The sequence below is a fragment of the Suillus bovinus genome (assembly GCF_016758785.1).
Source record: "Suillus bovinus strain UH-Sbo-P2 chromosome Unknown EDB93scaffold_56, whole genome shotgun sequence".
Taxonomy (NCBI): Eukaryota; Fungi; Basidiomycota; class Agaricomycetes; order Boletales; family Suillaceae; genus Suillus; species Suillus bovinus.
In genome coordinates this window covers 1-21,861 of record NW_024542112.1, presented here as the reverse complement: position 1 = coordinate 21,861, position 21,861 = coordinate 1, and the positions used below count along the sequence as shown (strand labels likewise).

General features: G+C 48.8%; 8 protein-coding genes across 8 annotated transcripts; 3 read left to right on the top strand and 5 right to left on the bottom strand.

Annotated features, from left to right (window-relative positions):
- Positions 1 to 956: 956 nt before the first annotated feature.
- Positions 957 to 1,632, bottom strand: EDB93DRAFT_1338980 (uncharacterized protein; the record flags this gene model as incomplete). The annotated part of the gene is made up of 4 exons (XM_041455411.1): positions 957 to 1,346; positions 1,405 to 1,497; positions 1,545 to 1,568; positions 1,619 to 1,632. Coding segments are annotated over 4 exons (235 nt in total), but the record flags the coding sequence as incomplete, so codon positions are not given.
- Positions 1,633 to 2,619: 987 nt separating this feature from the next.
- EDB93DRAFT_709808 (uncharacterized protein) lies at positions 2,620 to 3,289 on the bottom strand. Its single transcript, XM_041457175.1, has 3 exons — positions 2,997 to 3,289; positions 2,822 to 2,941; positions 2,620 to 2,774 (listed from the first exon to the last, which is right to left on the bottom strand). Exons 1-3 carry the CDS (start codon positions 3,142 to 3,144, stop codon positions 2,665 to 2,667), a joined length of 378 nt encoding a protein of 125 aa, XP_041304775.1. The 5' UTR covers positions 3,145 to 3,289; the 3' UTR covers positions 2,620 to 2,664.
- Positions 3,290 to 6,186: 2,897 nt separating this feature from the next.
- EDB93DRAFT_1299074 (uncharacterized protein) lies at positions 6,187 to 7,375 on the top strand (the record flags this gene model as incomplete). The annotated part of the gene is made up of 5 exons (XM_041454656.1): positions 6,187 to 6,223; positions 6,288 to 6,429; positions 6,478 to 6,545; positions 6,599 to 6,808; positions 6,860 to 7,375. The coding sequence occupies 5 exons, from the start codon at positions 6,187 to 6,189 to the stop codon at positions 7,147 to 7,149; spliced, it is 747 nt and encodes a 248-aa protein (XP_041304774.1). The 3' UTR covers positions 7,150 to 7,375.
- Positions 7,376 to 7,390: 15 nt separating this feature from the next.
- Positions 7,391 to 10,683, top strand: EDB93DRAFT_1338977 (uncharacterized protein; the record flags this gene model as incomplete). The annotated part of the gene is given in 9 exon segments (XM_041455410.1): positions 7,391 to 7,651; positions 7,703 to 7,836; positions 7,895 to 8,130; positions 8,180 to 8,623; positions 8,675 to 8,835; positions 8,884 to 9,105; positions 9,125 to 9,840; positions 9,932 to 10,415; positions 10,462 to 10,683. The coding sequence occupies 9 exon segments, from the start codon at positions 7,601 to 7,603 to the stop codon at positions 10,681 to 10,683; spliced, it is 2,670 nt and encodes an 889-aa protein (XP_041304773.1). The 5' UTR covers positions 7,391 to 7,600.
- Positions 10,684 to 10,749: 66 nt separating this feature from the next.
- EDB93DRAFT_1090394 (uncharacterized protein) lies at positions 10,750 to 12,866 on the bottom strand (the record flags this gene model as incomplete). The annotated part of the gene is made up of 3 exons (XM_041446269.1): positions 10,750 to 11,307; positions 11,355 to 11,702; positions 11,754 to 12,866. 3 exons carry the CDS (start codon positions 12,864 to 12,866, stop codon positions 10,750 to 10,752), a joined length of 2,019 nt encoding a protein of 672 aa, XP_041304772.1.
- A 1,890-nt stretch (positions 12,867 to 14,756) lies between these two features.
- On the bottom strand, positions 14,757 to 18,491 carry EDB93DRAFT_1164342 (uncharacterized protein). The gene is made up of 3 exons (XM_041450134.1): positions 16,909 to 18,491; positions 15,107 to 16,850; positions 14,757 to 15,017 (listed from the first exon to the last, which is right to left on the bottom strand). Exons 1-2 carry the CDS (start codon positions 18,307 to 18,309, stop codon positions 15,120 to 15,122), a joined length of 3,132 nt encoding a protein of 1,043 aa, XP_041304771.1. The 5' UTR covers positions 18,310 to 18,491; the 3' UTR covers positions 14,757 to 15,017; positions 15,107 to 15,119.
- EDB93DRAFT_1164338 (uncharacterized protein) lies at positions 18,492 to 19,926 on the bottom strand. The gene is made up of 4 exons (XM_041450133.1): positions 19,538 to 19,926; positions 19,309 to 19,476; positions 19,105 to 19,248; positions 18,492 to 19,055 (listed from the first exon to the last, which is right to left on the bottom strand). Exons 1-4 carry the CDS (start codon positions 19,619 to 19,621, stop codon positions 18,711 to 18,713), a joined length of 741 nt encoding a protein of 246 aa, XP_041304770.1. The 5' UTR covers positions 19,622 to 19,926; the 3' UTR covers positions 18,492 to 18,710.
- Positions 19,927 to 20,634: 708 nt separating this feature from the next.
- Positions 20,635 to 21,790, top strand: EDB93DRAFT_1253206 (uncharacterized protein; the record flags this gene model as incomplete). The annotated part of the gene is made up of 3 exons (XM_041453418.1): positions 20,635 to 20,924; positions 20,980 to 21,074; positions 21,123 to 21,790. 3 exons carry the CDS (start codon positions 20,635 to 20,637, stop codon positions 21,788 to 21,790), a joined length of 1,053 nt encoding a protein of 350 aa, XP_041304769.1.
- Between the last annotated feature and the right edge of the window lie 71 nt (positions 21,791 to 21,861).

Below are 21,861 nucleotides of genomic sequence, written 5' to 3'. Positions count from 1 at the left end.
ACGTCTATTGTAACAACAATAGAAGGCAGAGTAACTGGAAGACACCAGCACCAAGGATGACATACATCGGTGTCAAACCAATAACAGCGAAAAACACGCGCACCGACCCGGTCTAGTTTGAATACCGACCTGGACGCACTAGGAGGCCAGCAAAAACAGATATGATGGACCTATAGTCTGGCTAGCCCATATCGGAGGCGGAATCAAGGAATGACGAAATGCGGTCTACATAATGCTGCGGTTTGATGCAACCAATAACAATTCCTGGTCACAGCAGCCCTGCGCGCTGAGCGCTCGAGAGGCCCGGTGCGGATGTAGATAAGAAAAGCTTAACAATCGCGTGGCCATACGGCACACGCGCAAGGGTCGGACAGATACAGCGGAGATTTATGGTCGGCACTCTCACCATAAGTCCGACAGCAGATCGATCATACCTGGGGCCCAAGTCTAGTCACCGACATGTGACAAATCTGGGAAGTGATGGAGGTCGATCAGGGTCCATAGGGAATCATTGGCAAAGAAGAGTGTCTCTGAATCTAAACTGTGAACGTTGAAAGGTTAATTGTTGTGGGCGTCGACGTCGATCCAAGACATGGAAGGGCCGCAGTGGATAAAGATACCTTCGTTGTAGTCCATCTCGACTCGGATTACTTTGATACAACATAGTAGGAATTCAGATATTGACCGGAAGGAGCTAAGTAACATCGCCGTGATTGAGTCCGAGTCAGCATATGCTTCCGGTGTCTTAGTGGATCTCCAGCATAGCACGGTCGAAAGCTGATGAAAAGCTGAAAAACAGCAGGTTACCCGTGCTGGTCTGGATGGGAGACAGAGTGTAGTACCCGCGTCGTCGGCGAGTACCGTGTGGTAAGGCAGAGATATCTATGCAACGAGGTTTTATCGACACCTAGTACTATGCGAGTGTCGTCTAACTCAGGTTGAACAAGAGATTTGAGAGAGAGGCAAAAATGATCACGGACCCTGATGTGCTAATGAGATAGATTAGATAAGATGAATGACGTGTATAAACTAAAAGTGATATAGGTACAGGAACTTCCATTGAAGTATGTATGATGAATGGTGATGCATATTGATGAATGAAAATACATGAGGATGGACGTAGAAGAAATGCGCAACTTGCAAAAAGAGGGGGAAATGCGAACAAATGAAGATAATACAATATGAACTCGACTAACTCATCGACATCCGCGAGAGCCAGCCTTCACGGCGGTGACTTATAATTCAGCCTTGGTCAGACCTTAATGCAGTCAACGCCTGACTAGCTGCCACATTTCTAGCCTGGTGTTTATAAGTACCCGAGCCTATTCCGTAGGGAATGCCGGAAACTTGAAATGGCGGATCAGAGCCGTCTGATAAGCGGATACAAGAACAAAAAAAACTCACTTCTGCAAGTGGACGTCCACACGTACTGGTGTGTGGGGCCCTGGCGGACATCGATCCAGCTTAAAGCGGAGCTTTGTCCGATGGATTGCAGATCTGAAACCTATAGTCAGCTTTTAGATCACCAAAGCAATTGCACGAACAATTGTTAAGGGCATTCGTAGCGTCTTCAAACGTCGTCAGCTGAGGCAGAGCAACACAAGGAACTGTGACAAACCATTAGCTTGCTGTCTTCGAGACATCGCAAATGTTTGAGTTAATGACCATAGCTGAACTCACTAGCAGTTATTATACCACTCAAACATACGTTTCATGGGACTTTGGAAAAAGAGAGACGGTGTTAAGTGGAGGCGATGCCCGATGGAACTAGGAGAATAATGTTTTCATGATCGCGGCGTTGAGGAAAATAATAGACGGAAAACCAAAAATTCCCAAGATGCATGAAATAGGGCGAGCTGCATGCAATGACGATCGACTCAGTGAGAAGATGCGAGGGACTGTGACATGTGCCCCTCATGTATCTTGTGCAGTGGATCGTTCCAAGCGCTTTACAACCGAGCTCGGAATGAATGATACGCGTTCCCTCTGCCGGCCTTGATACAGGAAGTTCGAACAATACTGTGGGGCGCAGTCAATCATGAACTGCAGCAACATTGTCTGTTAACCAAACCTCTATGCTGCACTCGCGAGCCGGTGATAAGTCAGTTAATCCCGTTCGTTGTGACGATGTTAGAGGACTCAACCAACGATTGAATCTGTTGTTAAAACTTTCGCGCATTACGCCCGTCATATGTGCTCAGGGTGCGGTAACAGATCAAAAAATGGCACCAGGCAGACGTGCGCTCGGGCCTATGCGGTGGAAAGCAGGCATGTGGAATACGCATTTATGCCTTTAACGATTACACGTTGTTGCACAGTATTTTGTACTGGAACGGGAAGCGACTCGGGCCACAACGATTCTTCTCACCCAACCTGAAGCCGAGGAGTAGCACAGCCACGTGTTTCACTGCTGTCAGTTATTCACGCCCTCATGATATTCATTGGAAATTCTGATAGACTCGATAAATATAAAAAATGTAACACAAGGAGGGAACTGCGGGGGGACAATAATGAAGAGGAAAATACAAATTTAATGATCACAAAGCTTCGACAGAGCTGGAACAAAGTCACGTAAGCAAATTATCAGAAGTCTTGTGATCAAAACAAGAGGGTGAAGACAACAAAGCAGCAAAAGCAGCTACACGGAAAATTAATGATAAAACCTCAATGGCCAATTCCTGGTTGCATGAGGGCTTGTAGAGCAATCTGACAAGCAAGTTCTCTAGCAGACGCTTTGGTTGCCCCCTCGCCTCTGCCATATTCATGGTCTCGGACTAAGGATAAATCAGGTATGCACCAGGAAGCGGAAAAAACAACTGACAGTATACGATCACGGTCCACCACAGTGCGTGCCCGGGACCGGTCGATGAACTATCGATCCGCAGGTCTTGCGTAGATCTGAATCTGTGTTGCAGGAAATTGTTCAACTGCATGCGGTGGTCTACATGAAAAAAAAAAATCAAAAATCATCACACAGTGAATATATATAGACGCACGAGATTGGTCAGGTACGCTCTGTTGGCCGACATGCTGGTCTTGTCCAAATTGTGTGTTATACCCATCCCCTCGACCATGTGCATGGTGTTGACCGCTGCGGCGACTCCTGTCGTTGTGGTAATTCTGGTCGTGATGATAACGTGACATGACAGTCGATGATTCAGACTTCGCACTTGAGCTCGAAAATAGGGAGGAATTGGTTGATGGGTGCGCCGGTGGTCTCCTTTATATCGAAGAAGCACATACACCAATTGCTTACCTCGCAGCCAATGCACTCGTAGCATCGGAGCTGCTCGCTATGAGTTTCCGCAGTTGCAGAGTCGGACAATGAACGCCATGCATTGTATCCTGTAAAGAATTCCGAGGCGGGCGGTGCTCGTCGTAACTGTTCTCTGGTTTGTGTACTCTGGAGTTATGGGTCAAGCAATGCTGTAGGAATGCGGCAAATTGCCACTAGTAGGCGTGCTGGATTTTACACTGTATTTGTGTTTGACCCAAAAGTATTCTAGCCGACGGTCAGCGTACTTGAAATTTTTCGTCATCTGGCGAAGAGGTACAACTGGAGTTTGGACCACCATTTTCTTGTGCTTCACGATTGTTTCATAGTGAAGATACACTACCGCCTAACAAGCGGAATCACTAATGTTAGCAACGCAGTAGCATAAAGGTCCAAACCTACTCAGGCATCGTTACGCCGGCTGGTCTCCCCTAGTAGAACCTTCAGAAGAAAGACAGTCGTTTTTCACGCAGTACGTGGTGTGAATTGCAACAATGTTGGCCTAGATGGAAGTACAAGGCTCCGTCACTAACCTTCGACACGCAATATGTGTTGTGAGTCGCAACACTGCTGTCCTAGATGGAAGTACACGGCTCCGTTAACTGGGAGATAGTAGACCAATCACTAGGGTTCGACATGGACTAAGCTCGTTCCTTGTAACTGCCAGTAGCTGCGGTGAGTACTAGGTTGGGAGATAGCTCAAAGTTGAAAACGTCCGGCCCAGTTGTCCCACGCTGAGAGCAGCAATTCGTTTTCATCCCACTCCCCGAAGTAATTGTATACCTGGCAAAATTCTTTCAAGGCGCATATGAAGACACTCAAAGATAGGTTACCCACCAACACCAATCTACACATCGAAGGACTTCCGTTATCGATTAGTGGAAGGAGCTTGCTGTTTTGGTGCATCCTTGCGCCATCAACTTGCGTTCAGGCCTGAGGGCAGCGGCTTCCTTAAAACGAAGCTGAGTCCACGCGAATAGTTTTTCTACTAGAGACTCTGGTACGCACAGCTGCAGAAAGATACCTGCATAGATCACGATTCTCCGGATGCGTGTGTGCAGGATTTTCGACTGTGTTGCCGATTTTGAACAACCGCGATTAGAGAGAATGTGGAGGCTCCGACGATCATTCAAAGAGCTCCAAGCTCTCGCCCACAAGACCACAGTAAATTGCATCCCCGCCGACCGTTGCCTACCCTCATGACGAGTTTCCCTACATATCAAGTTTTTATCGCCAAACCTGGATTTGCCTGCCAGCGATTTCGTCATCGCAGCTGCCTGGGTGTCTTTATTATCTGTACTAAGACAGCTCTAGTTCTCCCTCGACAGCTAGGTATCATGACCATCAAACCCGTTCTGCACCCATTGCAACAAAACCTAAATTTGAAAAACGCCTAAATAATATCGACACTTGCCGCATGATGTCCAACGCGCCTATTATCTTCAAGCCTTCACACACACTATACACGAATAGCGCGCGGCCGTCTGTGCGGTAGCCTCGCAGACGAATACAACCCAAGAATGGGTCCACTGCCCTCGAGGAGCTCATCTACAAGCTTACGCAAGGCTACGTAATCAATAGTACCAACAGTTACAGGGCCGAACAGCAACAAGCTGTGCACAGATGCGATCGCGTTCTTCATCAACGCCCTCATCGTCTAGAACCCGGAAGTAAACTTAATGTGAACACGCAGGTATTCCACGGCCCTGAGCAGAACGCCACTATCCGCTGAGCGCTTACTGGTGGAGCCCCTGGGTGGAACGAGCCGTTTGTCGATAATCCTGGGACATTCTACCGCCAATCTCCGAAGTCGACAACTCTCGGCCGACATGAACCGGAGTCCGGGTAGGGTAGGGATCAGATATAGGAGCTGGCTACTGTTGATTCGGAGGGTGGGTGTTTTAGTATTCTATATAAGGGTTTGCCGGCTTGAATGGGAGGTGGGGAGAAGGATGTTATTGGAACTGTTTTAACTTCAGTGGGTTCAACGATGTGATGGCCCCGGCCGTGAACTGAAGCATGTGGTCAAGCACCTGAGTACTAGTGACTAGCAGCGAAAAAGGGAACTCAGTTTTCTTGAATTTCCATTCTTGCTACGAGAAAATCGGCTAGAGAGCACACTTTTGAGATCACGCAAACCAACAACCTAGGTAACCAGACTGCAGCAAATAAGAGCATGGAAATATGTGCTGACTAAGACCTTGAGTGCTCCAGGCACGTGTACTACCAAACTCCAAGTAAAAATTACTTTGATCACAGGACCTTAATGAGACCGTGTGTCATCGCAATCTATCAGCGACAATATCCTTCCTTACTCTACCGCCGAGTGCTCGCTGCATTTAGTTCAAGTCTCTCATTGATGCTGGTGCTTAGTGGGTGGCAGGCATGGAACGCACACAACATCAATATTATTCTCTTCGCAGGGACTATATTTGAAAGGTCGGTAGCCAGTATTACCCTTGTCAATCACTGACCGTCGACAGGCACAGATTTCTTGATTTTAGGCGGTGATGAGCCGCTCATCATGTAACTATGTACGAAACTTCAAGCAATCTGCTCAGCATGAACCATCGCATCTCGATTAGACTCAAGCTTCATTTACACAAGTGCTTACTGGATAAAAGGACCCAAGCATGCACCATAACGAACTAGTATCTCAGAGTGCCTGATCGTGTATACTCCGACCAAATATTGAGTCAAACCAGTGCCAAACGTAAGTACTTGGCTGCCCAGAACCGGACCTTGCTAAGTTCTGATTTTGGGACATCAAGTTGTTCCGAGTCAGGGCACTGTCGTTCCTGCATGAGCGGACTTCTGAGAAGCGAGTCTACCAATATAAGCTTCAACGTTCAGCTTGGAGATCAATTGCTTCACGTCCCTCCTTTTGAACGAGTTTCACAGAGACCTTCAACATGGGATTGTTCTCCGTGGCTCGTATCACCCTTTTCTGTAAGTTATGAATCTCTTTTTGAATCTGTTAATTAGAAGCTCACTTTCGAATGTGATCGTATAGCACTCGCTATCGCTTTCTCCCTCATTGCATTAGGTCTCGATGCCTACTTCGTCTCGTTGACGGTGCCACATAATTTCTACTTTGTCTTCAGTGCTTTGGGCGTTGCGACTGCAGTGTTGACAATTCTTACTATTCCAATCATGTGCGTATGCCTCTGTCTGGTCACCTTGATTGTCTCAATTGTTCCCAGGTTGATCCTTGATTTTATACGACGTGGGGCGGTCACCTCCATGATTATCTTCGAGCTCTCATGGCTCTGTATGTAGTATATCTGGAATAATGTGTGTTGGTCTAATCCTTCTCATATACAGTCATCCTTGCGATTTTATGGGTTGCCACTGCTGGCGAGGCTGTCTCCACCTTCAACTATTACTACCCTCAGGGCTGTGATTACCGGAGTGGTACGTGGATTTCAGATACCATCTCGAATCATGCTCAGTCACTACCAGGTTCCGATGTCGAAACGTATTGCATGGAGTTGCAGGCAGTCGAGGCTTTCGCATTCCTCAATTTCTTCATATGTAAGTTATTACGCGGTTTAGGTCTCGCTTTTTCCTAACGAGTCGTTCTAGTCTTGGGCTACACTGCCGTACTGCTGGTATTTTCCATCATTGGATCCAGTCGTGGCAATGGTGTCTGGATGTACTCTGTCAAAGAGGCCAAGTTCCTTTCGCAAAACTCGTCGCGCGTACAACAGCAGGTTCCTCTAAGTCAGTACTCGGGCGCTCCTCCTACGGGGTACGCTCCTGTTCAGCTAGGGACCTACAGTAATCACAGTGGCACGCCTGGCCAATCAGTCCATACGCAACCCCAGCAATTTCAGCCATTGTATTCTGGCCAGCCACAGGGTATTACTGTTTAACATGATCATCGACTACTTGCAGATAATCTGCTCTGACTCGCCTGTTTGTCGTCTTCTATTGTGCCAATGCAGTTAATTATAATACCCAATAACATTTTGCGTTCCTACAACATAACCCTCTATGGCATCATGGTTAGGCCTTGCAATCATGCTTCTTCGTTGTTGTGCGTGAATTGAGAAGATCGGGATGTCCACGGGAGATAAGTAGTAGCCTATTATTCATTTATGTTCAATGTCAGTACTTGCTTAAATTTGCAGTAAGCTGCAGGCGTGTAACTTTATGAAACGTGTCCAACCGTGACTTGGTCGCGACAAAGTCTACCATTGTCCCTGTCGCAGTAGACTTCTCGAACACGAACTTCTCTTACTCCTGCGCTTCACTGAATTGCTCTCCCTTCATTGCGCACTCGATATTGCTACTAATACTGACGATTGATTCAGCCTCTCAAGAATGTCTGAGGATGATGATCGCGCCGCGAAGGCCGCGAGGGCAAAGGCCTTGGTTTGCATCCTTGAAAGTTCAGTTATTTCACAGGCTCACGTATTTCCGTAGCTCGACAAGCGACGACGGAAGAGGGTTGCTGGCAGCGGCGCGTTGGCAAGTCCACCTCCATCGAGGTCGTTTACTCCTGCTCCCCAGGAATCTGCACCTTCCACGGAGGACACCAAGAATGATGTTGCTGACCTGTATGTTTGCGATCTCTCACCTGTTGATCACGCTCAAACTGCTTTCATTATTCCTTAGATTCACGCCAGCAGATTCGGACGCGAACTGGATAGAATCTCTGTCTAGAGCGAACGTGCAGCACTCGACAGTTTCCAATGCATTGCCAACAAATGCGCCTACTTCATCATCTCTTTCTGGGCCAGCTGAGGCATTGCAATCTCAGGTGACATCCATGCAGACAATGATTGCTTCTGTTCAAAGTGAGAACAGCAGCTTACGGAGTTCGCTAAGTCGCCTAGAAGCACTTGAGGCAGGCATGTCAACCATTCTTTTACCCCGGCTGAGTCTCATTCGCATTCGCAGGAACCAAAGCCCAGTTAAAGAAGCTCGAAGAAGAAAAGAGCACACTCAAGCTTCAGCTTCATCAGGAACAGCAGCGTGCTCAAGATACGTCAAGAAGGGTGGAGGTGGTGTCCCAAGAGAAGCGGTCATTGGAAGACACGCACCGCTCAAGTCAGGCAGAGATTCTGCGATTGAAGTCGCAGGCTGATGAGCTTCGCCGAAGTCATGTAAAGGAACTTGATGATCACCGCCGCATAGCAAATCTACACAAGGAAGAGGCCGAGAAGCTTTCAAACCAGCTCGGCGCAGCACGCGTTGAAATCCAAGACTATCACACTAAAGAGGTGGAGTCCACTAAACATTGGAACGAACAGGAAGAAAACCATCAGAAGACCATTACCCTCCTTGTTTCAGAAAAGACATCATTGCTAGCTTCAGTTGCTCGTCTGGAGGAGCTCGAGATGGGTATGTTGACTACTTCAATGACGTTCTCGTCTAACTGTACTTTATATCTAGAGACACAAGAGAAGGGTGAATTGCTCCAGGCTGAACGCGAAAACTCACGGTCGCTCGACGAACGCGTCAAAGACCTTGAGAGCAGTTCCTCTAAGCTCAACATACAGCTGCAGGAAGCCCTGATACGAGAAAGAGACCTGGCTGAAAAGTCGCGAGATCAAGTGAGCAATCTAGTTCTACCAGGAGTGCCCTGCTTAACCTTTTTTCAGGAAAGAGAACTACAGCTTCTCAATGCTTCTCTGGAGGAAGCGAGGTCTACATCCGAACAGCATCGACAACGTGTTCGTGAACTTGAGGAGCAAATAGAAAGTGACGATCGTGCCGAACGGCTGGAGGAGTCACTCAAAAACACTCAAAATCGCGCAGAAGAGCTCGAATTTCACCTCTCTAAGCTCAAACAGGCATGTAGCTATATACCTCTCTGTCCGCTAGTGCTCACCACACAAGTAGACTCTCGCGAACGCAAAACACGAGAAGGATGAGTTACAGTCTCAGCTTCAATTGCGGAATGATAGCGAAACTGAGTGGAAGGCCAAGCATGCAAGTCTCGAGGAGCAATACTCATCCCTCCAAGAGCGTATCCATTCTACCAATCAAGATCGTGATGCGTTGCTTGAAGAGCGCGCGTCACTCCAGTCTCAGGTTAACTTCAATCAAAGCGCGATTAAGCAGCTTCAGCAAAAGCTTGGTGAAGTCGCGTCGGAGTTGTCGTCGAGCGATCGTGCTCTTCAGAATGCTCACAGCGACCTGAGGGCTGCCAATCGGCGAGCTGAAGAAGCCGAGAGGACGCAGAAAGATCTGCAAACAGAGGGAACGAGGCTGATGCAATCTCTGGATGAGATGCGACCCAAATTTGTGGAGCTTACCTCCACCAAAATGGATTTGATGGAACGAATCGACAAGCTTGAGTACGAAAAGAATTCACGAGAGGTTTTCATCTCGAAGCTCGAAAATGCGCTTAGCGAGGCGACGGAGCGGGAGGCCGAGGCGGCTCAAACTCGCAAAGAAGCAGACTCGTTGCATGAGAAGGACAATGTCTCACTGCAACAATCAATCGCTGAGCTACAGCAGGGCTACGCTGAACTCCAAACTGAACTAGAGTCATCGCAGATGGCAGCTACTCAGTTTGGAGGGGGATCGTACAAAGCTGCGACAAATCGAAGCGCGTCAGCTAGAAATCATTGACCGCCTCTCTGCGGAATCCAACCAGCACTCACAAGTAATGTCCCGCTTGGAGTCGGACCTTCGGTCATACAGGAACCTTGAGGAGGAACACCGCGCTCTGATAGAACGATCTAACTACGAGCATGAAGCTCTCCGGGCCGAGTTGAACGCCAAGGATAATGAGATAGAGCACCTTCGAACCTCTTCATCAGACGAGGCTGCTCCTCGTTCACTGGATGACGAGATGATCAGCGCAGTCAGAGTTCAACATGCTATGGATCTCTCCAATGCCAACTCCCAAATTCGCACTTTGGAAACTGCCGTCTTCGAAGCTCAGGCAAAGTCGCATAGCCTGCAGAAGCAAATCAGCATCTTAGAGGACCAGCTCGCACAACAGCGCTCCACGTCGAGAGCAACTTCAAGACCGTTTTCTCCCGGGGTGCCAGGCAGACCCTCCAGTCGCACCCTTGATTTACGACGCGGGTCTTTCACTCACAAATCAAGCAATCTTGCCCCGCCTTCCCCGCGGACCGTTTTTGACGTTGGACTCTCGCCCGAAACTCGTCACAAGCGTCAAGTTAGTCTTGGCATGTTAAAAGCACGTATCGATAGTGAGCTTGCAGCATCAGCTGGTGGATATCCTTCGTCGCGACAGCTTTCCCCTGTTCCACAAGGCAACGAAGGAATATCGGGTCAGGAGCCAAACTCTCCTTCGTGGCATGCACAGCACGTACACCGACGACCACAGTTCATGGACGAGTCTCACATATTCTGGTGTCATTCGTGTGATGGAGAGTTGGTTATTCTATGACATCCCTGTTATTGGTTGCATTTTACATATCTAGATTACAAGTTTGACTTTCATGCATGTGTGGCCGATACCTGTCAGTCATAATATTCATTATCTGGGTTTACATAAACTGGATAAAAATCACACAACAAAGCGACATCAAATTTAAAACAAGTAAAAGAGTGTAATAGTACTGATCATCAGCAAAACCCATCCTGTCTTGTCCGAAGATTGTGAAGCTTATGCAGCAAAGACTAGCGTGCCAAGAAAACATTGAGTGGATGACCTCATGAAACATGATTGAACTCACTTCAACTTCCTCGGGAAGAAGCGTCCCTCTCTTCCTTTCCTCTTCAACGCCCTTCTCAATGCTTTCCAAAATATCATGAATAAGCTCACGATAATCTACGCCGAAGAAATGCGTCAATTTGGCAGCTCTTCGCCTGCGCAACTGGAAGTCAGATGACTCCCTGGGCGATGCCATAGGTAGTTCAGTAGTTATCGACGAGGCCATGGATGCCCGCGTTGGTAACGAAAGTCTACGTTCCGACTTAAACGAATATGACGAGCTGGAAATCCTACGAGATTCTAGCAAGGGCTGATCCTCAATTGGAGATTCCACTTCTACTAAATCACCATGGAGGAACCGATGAAGCTCCGCAAGAGACGCCCTGTCATCCTTTGAAATGGTGAGTGCAGTCCATGAGACCATACCTGTTCACTCACTCGTTCAATGATGTCTGTCAGCGATGCGATAGAATGTTGATAGTTCATGTACACAGAAGATTGTGCGAGCGTGGCCGCATAGTCCGACGTCTGAGCAGGCTCCGGAGAGCTGGAACGCTTGAAGGGAAGTAGGAACGTGGTTGAATCCGAAGTTCCTGGACGATGCAATTTCTTCCCCTTCATGTATGCGGACTGGTTTGGATTACGCCGGGAGAAACCAGGAGCATTGGCGGGTACATAAGTTGGGGTCATAAGCGACGCTACAGGGGATACCGGTTGAGAGCGGGCCACTGTTTCAGGAACTTGACGAGTATGGTACAACGTTTGCGGAGGGGGGATACCAAAAAGCTGATCAAAATTATGAGCCTTTCTCGTGACGGGTAATAAGGAACAACATACTTTTTCCATCTTCTGAGCACGCCTGACATTCACAGCCTTCTCCTCATCGTCGAGCTCTGTCTTGATACGCTCAAACGATGGGGCAGATGAACCACTCCTTCGCCTGTAAAGCCACATATCGCGGCCGTCCACAGGCATCGACGATGGAGGTAAAGACGGACCAGGTATATGACCAATGACTAAGTCCGTAGGGACGCGTGAGCCGAGAAAACGGTGGAGTTTAGCCAGTTTGTCACGCTTTCTTCTTCTCTCGGCTTCGGCTTGTTCCTCGGGCGTAAACGCCTCCACGACAGATGGTGTCGAGGATGAATGATGGAAGATTCGGCGACTATTTGCCGTGTCCGGCATTTCTAAACTGATCGCGTCCGAAGCATCATTTGAATTATCTTCGTCTGAAAGATCAATGAAAGAAGTTGAGGAACCATGTTGGTGCTGCGGATCCCTATGGCGGTACGAGCCGTGATGATCGCGAGTGGCTGATGGCTCCGGTGAATCATCCAAGTAAAAGGTAAAGCTACGTGGAGTGTAGGGAGTGGAATATCTGCGACCATTCTGTGTTGATGGGTAGTCTATAACTTGCCATGACGATGACGGTTCCGATTTGAAGCCGGGGGCCTTTACGGCAACAGATACAGACATTGCATGACGATGATGCTTCTGCTTCGATGATCCCAGCAAAGCAGAGAAAGGGGGCTGTGGTAGCATCTTAAGTAGGCGTGATTCCTCTACTTCAGACGCAGCCGTTTCAATAGCCGGGGTTTGTCCTAACAGTTGCGCCAACTTGCGATTTCTCCGTATGAGGTCAGCTCGCTCGTTGGCGTCAAGCGTGTTAGTCGTCGGTGGTAGGGGTACCTTGAGACGAAGGGGTGGTTGAGGAGAAGACGAGAAAGAACGTTTCTGGAAGCGGGGTTTGCGACCCCTTTTCTCGAACAAAGGCTTCGCAGTAGTTGGAATGGGTGGTTTCAAGGTATCTGTGGTATCAGGGAATGTCAGGGTGGGCGTTGCAAACTCAGGCGTTGAAAGCGAGGTCGCTGATGAACATGGTGAACCAGGGCGATAGGAAATAGGCGACAAATATAGACCAGAAGTAGGACTTGTAGGAGCAAATATCATTGCCGAAACGTCTGAGTGTGAGGATGTCGAAGAGCTCCGTCTTGAGTGTTGCGGGGAATCAAGAACTTCGTTGGCGGCAGAACTAGGACTGGCCGGGGCAAAAACCATGCTAGGAAGGTCGTTCAAGGATGAATTACGAGAAGTACTAGAATATATGCTTGAAGATAATATAGGTGGTGAAGATGGACGGCGAGTAGATATAATAGATGGGTCGTCCTGCACATGCTGGGAGACTGAAAACGAAGGCGAGAAAAAATCGATGAATGATTGCTGGTCATGACTTGCTCGTTTCTGCAGCAGAAGTGGCATTTCGATCGGGGATACGGGGCGTAAATGAGGCAATGAAGATGCGTGAGGTGTGCTTGATGGATTAGGAGATATGGCCCCTGCTGACGGCGAATGTCCAGATTTAGGGGAGAGGGAGCAGGTAGATGAAATCGAAGGCGAATTGGCACTTGTATCTGTACCAGTCGAGAAGGGAGACCTAGCTCGCACAGGAGGGAACTGCCGCAATTCAGTTGTCAGAGGGAAGACGTTAGGATTTGAGGCTGTTTCTGCATCCCCAAACGCGGATAGTTGATGTGACATTGCTCGGTATCCCGATCCTCGCCCGTGCCGCACCTGGGGTACTACAGCCATGAACCAGCGTTAACATCTCACTGTGACATTTGGAAGAGGCTGACCTGAAAGAGATGACTGATAGGCGCTAGAGTCTACCAACTCTGTGCGATGAGGCCGGAAATCAACGTGATCTTCCTGTTTTGGCTTCATACTGCTGGGAATAGCAGCACTTGTGAGAATGCTTAAAGACTCGCGCCCCTTGGTAAAGATCTTCTCAACCTTGTGCAAAGTAGGTGATGAGCGACAGGAAGGGATGAGATGTACCGGTGAGTCAGAAGTGTGGTAGACATCTGGCTCACTCCTGTACGCAAGCGACGTTATTGTCTCTGTGGAACTGGCATGACTATTCTGTGGTGACAGATATGATGTGGGACCTGTTGTCGTGTGAGTTGACGTGAGTGATCTTTCCAGATATGATCAAGAGAAGTACTTGCCTGCTGCTCTGGCATCAAATGTATTAATAGTTGGCACAACGGGTGTTGATTTGATATAGGGATTGGGCGTAGTGGCAGATCTGGAGGATTCGGGGCTTGAATGGCCAACAGGACCATTCGTGGCAGGACCTAGAGAGTCTGGCCAAGAATCAGACCTAACGTTATTCTTCTTCCGCCGAATTTCCTTGACGCGGTTCTCGTGATTGGCTACCTTCCTTACTGTGTTGCGGGGCGGTGGTGGCCCAAGACTGACAGCAAATCCCGACGCGTGCGAGATAGGATGATAAGGACTGGTTGGAGAATTGCTGCCACGACGAGTAAGTTCGTCATGTTGGAGAAGGGCCTCGAGGTTGGGACATATTTGTAGAGAAGTAGCTGAAACAGGTAAGACAACGTTGAAGGATGATGCAGAATCCTTACGGGTCGTGCAGGACATGATCTTGGACATGACGGTAAGAAAGAAAGCCTCTGGCTAGAGGGTAGTTGAACCAGGTAGATTAAAAAAAAAATAAGTTCCTCCCGCCGCTTAGAGTATATAACGGTGGGGCAGGGTGAGGCCGGTGACAGTAATATCAGAATGAAACTTGGAATTGAGTTTCAGAGGTTTCCTAAATCTTTGACTTGATGATCACGGAGTAGAGCAAAAAGAAACAGGGATGGTCGATGGTCTTCCGTTTCAAATAGTGAGTAATGCCGAAGCTTGGACCAGGGTCATCTTTTGTGCACGGCACGCTCTCCGACTCTGTTACGGCCACCGACACCTGACGACCACCTCTTCGGACCCTCCTGTCCAATAAGTTGACCCACATGGCATATCGAACCGAAGAAAAACACTCAAACATTAACTTTTACGATACGAGACGCGCTCTACTTACATCAATAAGAAGTGCACTAGTACCGATAATACGTAGCCCTTATGGCAACTTAGGTAATTTAAAATTTATACTTTGCTGGCCTGCCACGTCGCATCCAAGTCATTTTCAAAAAATCCAGAGCATATGATTTTCGGACAAATGCAGTGCTGAATTGTCATTGTGTCCTGGTCATCAGTATGCTGAGTTGACTTTTAAATACGTGCGTCGATTATACCTAAATGCTAACGAAAAAAAAAGTACGGAGAGAGAGATAAGAACAATGCAATGCAAATCAGTGATTAGTAGTACATGAACTAGGCAATTTTCATACGTTGACATATAGGCTAGCGTGCTGGCCCGGGTTTGCGCGGAGGTAATGGAGGCCTGTTATCCGGTCCTTTCACAATCACCGGTTCGGATGTGCCAACAGGTGGTGACGTTTCAGCCGGCTCTGGAGATGGATTCGATGATCCCTGCACCGGCGAAGCTCCTCTCATATCTTCCGACGCAGCTGATACAGAAGGAACAGCATCTTCGAACGAATCAGCCGCAGTACGTGGTACCGATGACACCGTCCGCGGAGGAAGAGGAGGAGGTGGTGGTCGTGCAGACGGTGAAGCGACATCGGTAGAAAGACTGAGTGGAACAACATCCGCATTACGTTCATCTACATCTGCGCGTATAGGCATCAACTGGTTATCCGAGCCTTGTGGTTGACCTGTCAGAATCGGACTTTTCCATAAACGATACATGCTTTGAATAGCAGGCCCCTTCGGCTTGCTCTCCGGGGGTGTTGACGATGGCGCAATATTCCCCATTGACATGGGTTCCCCACGGTGGCTTGCATGGATCCCCGGAATAGTCATTGTCCGCGCCTGTGAAGGTTGGGTATGAATAATAGATGGCCTGCGGTGCTCCTCTGTCTCATCCGCGAAATCGCGGTCTTGGAGTAGATCATTTTCCGTCGCTGACTTCGACAAAGAAGGTGCAACAAATCTAGATGAGGAGCTCCCTTCCGATGAACCGCCTTGCATTATGTGGGGAGGCGATGCAGGTGCACCAGATAACAATGACATGTGACCGCTCGACAGGCTTGTGGACCTCTTTTCTTTCCCATTGGGGATAGGAATAGGGGTGGACCCACCATCGTCCCTGCGGTCTCTCCGTTCTGCAACAGCAGCACGCACTTCTGCATAATTGGGGCGGCTATGTGTGCTCTCTTTCCGAATACGAGCATCCGAAGGTCCGACGTCCGGTACGTCATCCTGAGAGTTGACACTGCTATCTTTCTTAAGACCACCCCAATTGACCCCCCATTTACGCATTGCTTCCTTAGCAGAATTGCTCAGTGCTTGCTTGTCTGTGGCTTTGGACTTCAGCGTAGAGAACAATGAACTCGCTGTATTCAAACCGGTGGAGGGTCGGGGGCTCTTCGAGGATGCGCCAGAGTCAGAGAGGCCATTGAAGGACTCCTCGCCACCGACGGAGACCGAAGAAGAGACAGAATCTGCCCGAGAAGACCTAGAACGTGCTAGAGAGTGTGCCGATGAGGACCGGCCACGGTATTGCGGGGATAGGTACTCTTCATCCAATTCCGTCTCACCAGTGGGTTTGTCTGGATGAGAGTTAGCAGGAAGACCTTGTTTTGGCGTTGTAGAACTTGTAGCGCGACTCCGCCGTCCACGAAGGTCAGACTCCTCGACATCGTCGCCTACATCAAAGTCATCTCCACCAGGCCTAGAGGCTTTTACATTGCTGTCTGAGGTTCCAGTGGTTGCAGAGCGGATGACTGGCACACCTCCAAGTGATGATGCATCAACTACCAGGTCTTCAGCCGACACTGAACGCTTTATTAACGGTGCCGTGACCTCTTCGGAGGTGCCTGAATTAGATGGGAGGTCTGCCTCAGATGCCGCAGGTTTTACACCTTTTGCTTCAACTTCTGGTGAGGTCGAGGTAGGCTCTGACTGCTCGCGCCGCGCAGCATCCGACCAAAGTCCGCCACGATGTAAATATGGCGAGCTGTCAAAGAAACTGATATCATCCATGTTGGGCATTACGACGGACTCTTGTATCTTAGTCGTACAAAAGATTAGATTGTGATCGATATGATAGATCACCAAGAATACTCACCACCTCAATGATTCTTGACTTGATCGTGTCAAGTATCATGCTCCATGTAATTTGGCGATCGCTCACGATGGGCTCGACATCAATGACCACACGCGGGGTCTGCGTGAACGCGTACCATATCCGACTACTTGGTGGTCGCTTGACCTTGATGAGGAGGTTTCCATCTATCTCCCGTAGAATAACCGCTAGCACTAGTTTAACGGTGTACGACTTAAATCGAGCACCGAGGTTGATTGTAGCAGTAGCCTCGACGGTCGCACGGACCTCCCCCTTGTATGTAAAGCGCACCTCGAGCGATGCATCGCCCTCTTTCGTGAGCTCCTTCAACATCGGCTTGCTAAGTGTCGGGGCATTGTTCCCAATTGAGAATTTGGTGACAGAAATGTCTGTGAGGAATGCAGGACGCTTGACTTTGGAAAGCTTCTTCATGAGACGACCGATGATGTACGACTCTAACACCTGTGTGCGGTAGAAGCTGAAGAATATGCGCCCAAGTAGCGCGTTTAACCAGCGCATGGGGATGACATCGGGTTGCTCATCAAGAGTCACGACAAGCTTGTTCATTTCCGAAGGGAGGAATACGCTCTGGAGTGGGTCAAGAGTAGGCATGCCAGTCGGATGCTCAGACGCATGCACGAGCGCAAAATACCAATCCTCCATCTCGACGCACGAGCGGACAAATATGAACCATGGTGTCGATGCGCTCAATGCCTCTTGTCGTGCAACGTCCCGGTTCTTCTCTTCTTCAACGAGTCGCTCGCGTTCAGCAGTCCGCTTCTTCAAGCTTCCACCTGCCTCCTCCACCTTCTCATCTATATTGATATCTTGAAGCGCTGTTTCATTTTCCACGTTCGGAATTATATTTTCCTCGAGTATTTGTCTTGGGCGCAGGCATATGGCATTCCGTTTTGTGTAGAGCTCCCCGTCCAGAAGTCCTTCCGGGTAAACAGACACCTCTTGTCCACCCAACTCTATAGCCGCTTCACACTCCGTCCTACTTTCGTCTTCGTACAGGTACAACACTGTGCCCTTCAGGACAACGTACCACATATCCTTCGGGCGTGAGCGCTTAGGGTCCTTGGAACGCGCATCAAGGTAGGAGCGGACGAGAGTGACGTATGATCCATCGGATGACGCGGATTCTTCAAATGTTCTACGCATGGTAAGCCATCCTTTGCGCGTCCTGGGCTTGTCATTGACTTCCAGCGAGGAGGCAGAATCTTCTGTTTCTGCTCGTGGCTCAGTCGACTCGGTGTGGGGTTCTGTCTTGGCATCATTGCCTGAGTTAGTTTGCACGGGGATAGAGGTGTATATGGCGATGCCAACGACGATAAGGATGAGCAAGGGAATGAACGTCAGTCCGCCTAAGATGTACGCATAGAAGAGCGCTTTGAACGACATGTCAGAGACTCAAGCGCGTGAGGTTGTCACTACTATGATACGTAGTACTACTGGATTAACTTCCGGTTAGCACTAAACCTGATAAAACTGGCTTTAGCGGTCAGACTAGCTGAAAGGAAAGGAGGGGAGATAGAGAACCGTTGGGTCTGTACGTTTGTGGGGCAATTGGGTGAGGAGGCCAGCGGCATATAATTTCCCACGTCAAGTAAACGTGTCTTCAATTTCCGCTGAATCATGACCATAAGTTGATCTCTACAACGGTATTGAACAAATATGAGTTAGTTAACATGATAGATACAATGCATGAGAATGATACATAATTTATATAATGAACTACCCAAGACGGCGAATGCGACAAACGAGGGACAGTGAAGTCAGTGGTAGATCGGAGCAACAGCAACTCAAACATTCGTCTGACAAGGAGGCCGTAACCTTGAACATCGCCTAGAAACCACGCTCTTAGAGTACAGCCCTCGTCTACACTGTTCATCATGTGTAGGAAGGACAGCACACCAATGGCCGTTGACATACTTCCAATCATCAGCGCGGTTGTCAAGATTGGATGAAGCTACAAGGGGCGGAAATGCGCCGTTTGATGGGGCGTGTGTGGGCACTGTGAGACGCGCGCCAAATGCTGCATCTTGATACGGTACCCAAGACGAGGTTTCGCGTGGCTGAGATGGACACGGTGAAACGATGATCATTGGAGCAGAAGGGTGGGTAGGTTTGATGACGAGTGGTTCGACCTTTGGACAAGTTGAGCATTAATTTGTAAATACTCGAATTCAAACTCACTAAAGCAGACGATCGCCTACGCTTTCTTCTTGGTCGTTCTGGTAGCGATATTTCAGGACACGTCAAGGCGCTGTCTTCTGCCGCATGAATGCGGGAGCCCGGCGACGACGACGGCTGGGAAGCCACTTGCAAATTTTCATTCATCTGCACATTTGTTCCAGTTGAACTACATACTCTAGTGAGATAGGCAAAAGCGTGACGTACCTGTTCTAGCTCTTCATCAAAGGGGTCTAGTTCGGACAACAGCCTAGCAACTGTATCCAAGTCTTCCTTCACAACATGTTTCAAACCACGATACACAGGCTCAATAGTTTGGCCACACAGCCCGCGCCACGACAAGTCGAGACAGGTGAGCACGTTTACATCGACTAACTAGATGTGAAGTATCCACCAGTTTAGATGACGATGGTAGATGACCTTGGAATGGACTTACCATGCCATTGTCATTGCCAGACAATACATGTTCAACGCGCACGTCCAGCCACCTGGCAGATTTGTGTGATAGTCGAGCAAACATTCCTTCCGTCCCGCTCAAAGTACACCAAAAAAAGTATTTACTGTACGAGGGACTTCGAGGCCCCAAATACCTGCGGAGGCGAAGTAGATAATGTGTAAATCTTTGATGTAAGACTCCACAGAATAGGCTTCAGGTATCTCTGAGGATGGAGAGGAAGAAGCATGGAGGCCCGGACATTGGGCCAAGGGAAAGCACATGGAAGAGAACAGTGGACGTGTTTTTCACTCCGGATATGAAGAAGCCGAAGCCGGTAGACAAACAATTGTGCACGTGGGAATATGGCTTCAAAAAATTGGTCTGATGGATTTTAGTAAATATTCCTATACCCATTTAGATTGCTTTGTGAAAGAATTCTAACAACTGCAATGATCGATGCACAGTACTTATAGACTCATGACCAGCCCTAACCTCCATCAATAGATGCAAGAGAGGTGCAAATGGCAAATCCCATATATGTGGCTCACATAAGCTTTTGAGCCTTGATATTCAGCCACTTGAACTTTCAGGGCATGCATTCTGAGTTTTGACCTAGTGGTCTCACAAGTTAATAGTTTTTTGTTTGCTACTGGAAAGGGGGGGTTGTTAGTACTGTATAATGTCGGAAATTTCTGAAGTTGATTGCAATCACATACCTTTGAGACTTGGTTCCAACCATATTGGAACTGAGTTGAGATATTAATGGTATTCAAGGTACGCTCTGAAACTATTATGAAAGCTTTCTGAAGCGTGTCAGAAAGTCTTGGAAGGTTTGGCATGCACAGTCGGAGTCTGAAATCAAACTTCATGCAACACGACGCGCAAGATGCCTGTACAACGACCTGAAGCTCGTCGCTCAGAACATATTAAAGCATATTTTGACACCCGAAATAGACCGCGTATGTCCCAGGCTACTAAAAGACCTCCCCACACTAGGGGGAGGGGCACTACTCGAGGTACAAGAGGACAAGGACAAGCCACCATAACTACTGCTGCATCCAGTGGCACTGGTGCACCCGCTGATCCTCCCCAATCTGATGCCATCTTGGGAGATGTTGGAGCTGATACGTCCTCTGGCATGGGAGGGAAATATCCAGCGCACTAATGCCCTTGTGCAATATCTAGTGACTCATGCTGCGGACCGCCGGATTCTATTCAATGAAGGAGGGAAGAAACCTGATGATGAAGGCCCTCCATCTGGCAGCAACAAAACTAAGATATGCGCGGTGATCGCACAGCACATATTTGAGACAGATCAGGAGTATATGGGGTGGTATTCTGAAGACCCGGCCAAGTTCACAAGCACAGTGACCAATCGTTTAAATTAGTGCGTCCTTTCCCTCCTCTTCACATTCTATTCATCCGTTTATTGTAATTTTTAGCCTTATGAACAAATACAAGAGACACTGCGGTCGCTTCTCACAGACTGGTGCAGGCATTGACCCGTCTCAACCTAATGCCAGCAATAATCTACTTGGTATGTTTTTCAATTTTTATTTCAGGAATCTATCTAAAACACGCTTAGAACAAGTGATCCTGGAGTTCCCATGGTACAGCGCTCTCGACAACATTTGGGGGCACAACCCTGCATATGCCCCCAAGACATTTTCATCCACTCAAGGGGTGAATCACGCAGGTGACATGATTGCACTCATGTCAAAGCACAAGGGAAAAGAAAAGGAGGTCCCTCCTGATCTCGACGACAAAGTGATGGAGACTGCCGATGATGGCCTTTCTCCCCCTGCCCCTGCCATCAATACCCCCCCTGCCCCTGCCGTCAATGCTCCCCCTGCCCCTGCCATCAATGCTCCCCCTGCTCCTGCTGTCAACGCTCCTGCCATCAATGCTCCTGCCATGGATGCTCCCCCCGCTGCCCCCCACCTCAATCCTCCCATCGACTATTATACGCTGGAGGATGACCACTTTTTTGAAAACCTGGAGGAGCAGCAAGGGGACTTTGAGATGGGGGACCAGGAGCAGACAGGCCCCCAGGATCGTGTTGCCGGCAAGCGCCCCTTCTCATTGCCCTTGCCACCACCTACACCCCCCGCCCACCTCTCATGGGACCTTCAGGTCCCATGTGGGCTGCGCGATGGGCGATCACGACATTCACTCACCCCCATCACCCCAATCCATCACATCATCATCGGCAGCATCATCATCAGCATGCACAATTATCCTCACATCGGTTGACACCATCTGCACGCAGAGCAAGCAGGTCACACAAGCCAAAATTGAGCCTTTCGGGCGAAGTCCAATCCAAC

What these genes read in the sequence shown, in the direction of transcription:
- EDB93DRAFT_709808 (XM_041457175.1), bottom strand. Translation starts at nt 3,144, where the DNA reads ATGTCACGTTATCATCACGACCAGAATTACCACAACGACAGGAGTCGC. An exon ending in GAGCGTACCTGACCAATCTC is followed by an intron (nt 2,942 to 2,996) that starts GTGCGTCTATAT and finishes TTTTTCATGTAG; the next exon opens with ACCACCGCATGCAGTTGAAC. An exon ending in GTGGACCGTGATCGTATACT is followed by an intron (nt 2,775 to 2,821) that starts GTCAGTTGTTTT and finishes ATTTATCCTTAG; the next exon opens with TCCGAGACCATGAATATGGC.
- EDB93DRAFT_1164342 (XM_041450134.1), bottom strand. Translation starts at nt 18,309, where the DNA reads ATGTCGTTCAAAGCGCTCTTCTATGCGTACATCTTAGGCGGACTGACG. An exon ending in AGTCAAGAATCATTGAGGTG is followed by an intron (nt 16,851 to 16,908) that starts GTGAGTATTCTT and finishes TGTACGACTAAG; the next exon opens with ATACAAGAGTCCGTCGTAAT.
- EDB93DRAFT_1164338 (XM_041450133.1), bottom strand. Translation starts at nt 19,621, where the DNA reads ATGTTTGCTCGACTATCACACAAATCTGCCAGGTGGCTGGACGTGCGC. An exon ending in CTGGCAATGACAATGGCATG is followed by an intron (nt 19,477 to 19,537) that starts GTAAGTCCATTC and finishes CTTCACATCTAG; the next exon opens with TTAGTCGATGTAAACGTGCT. An exon ending in TTGATGAAGAGCTAGAACAG is followed by an intron (nt 19,249 to 19,308) that starts GTACGTCACGCT and finishes ACAAATGTGCAG; the next exon opens with ATGAATGAAAATTTGCAAGT.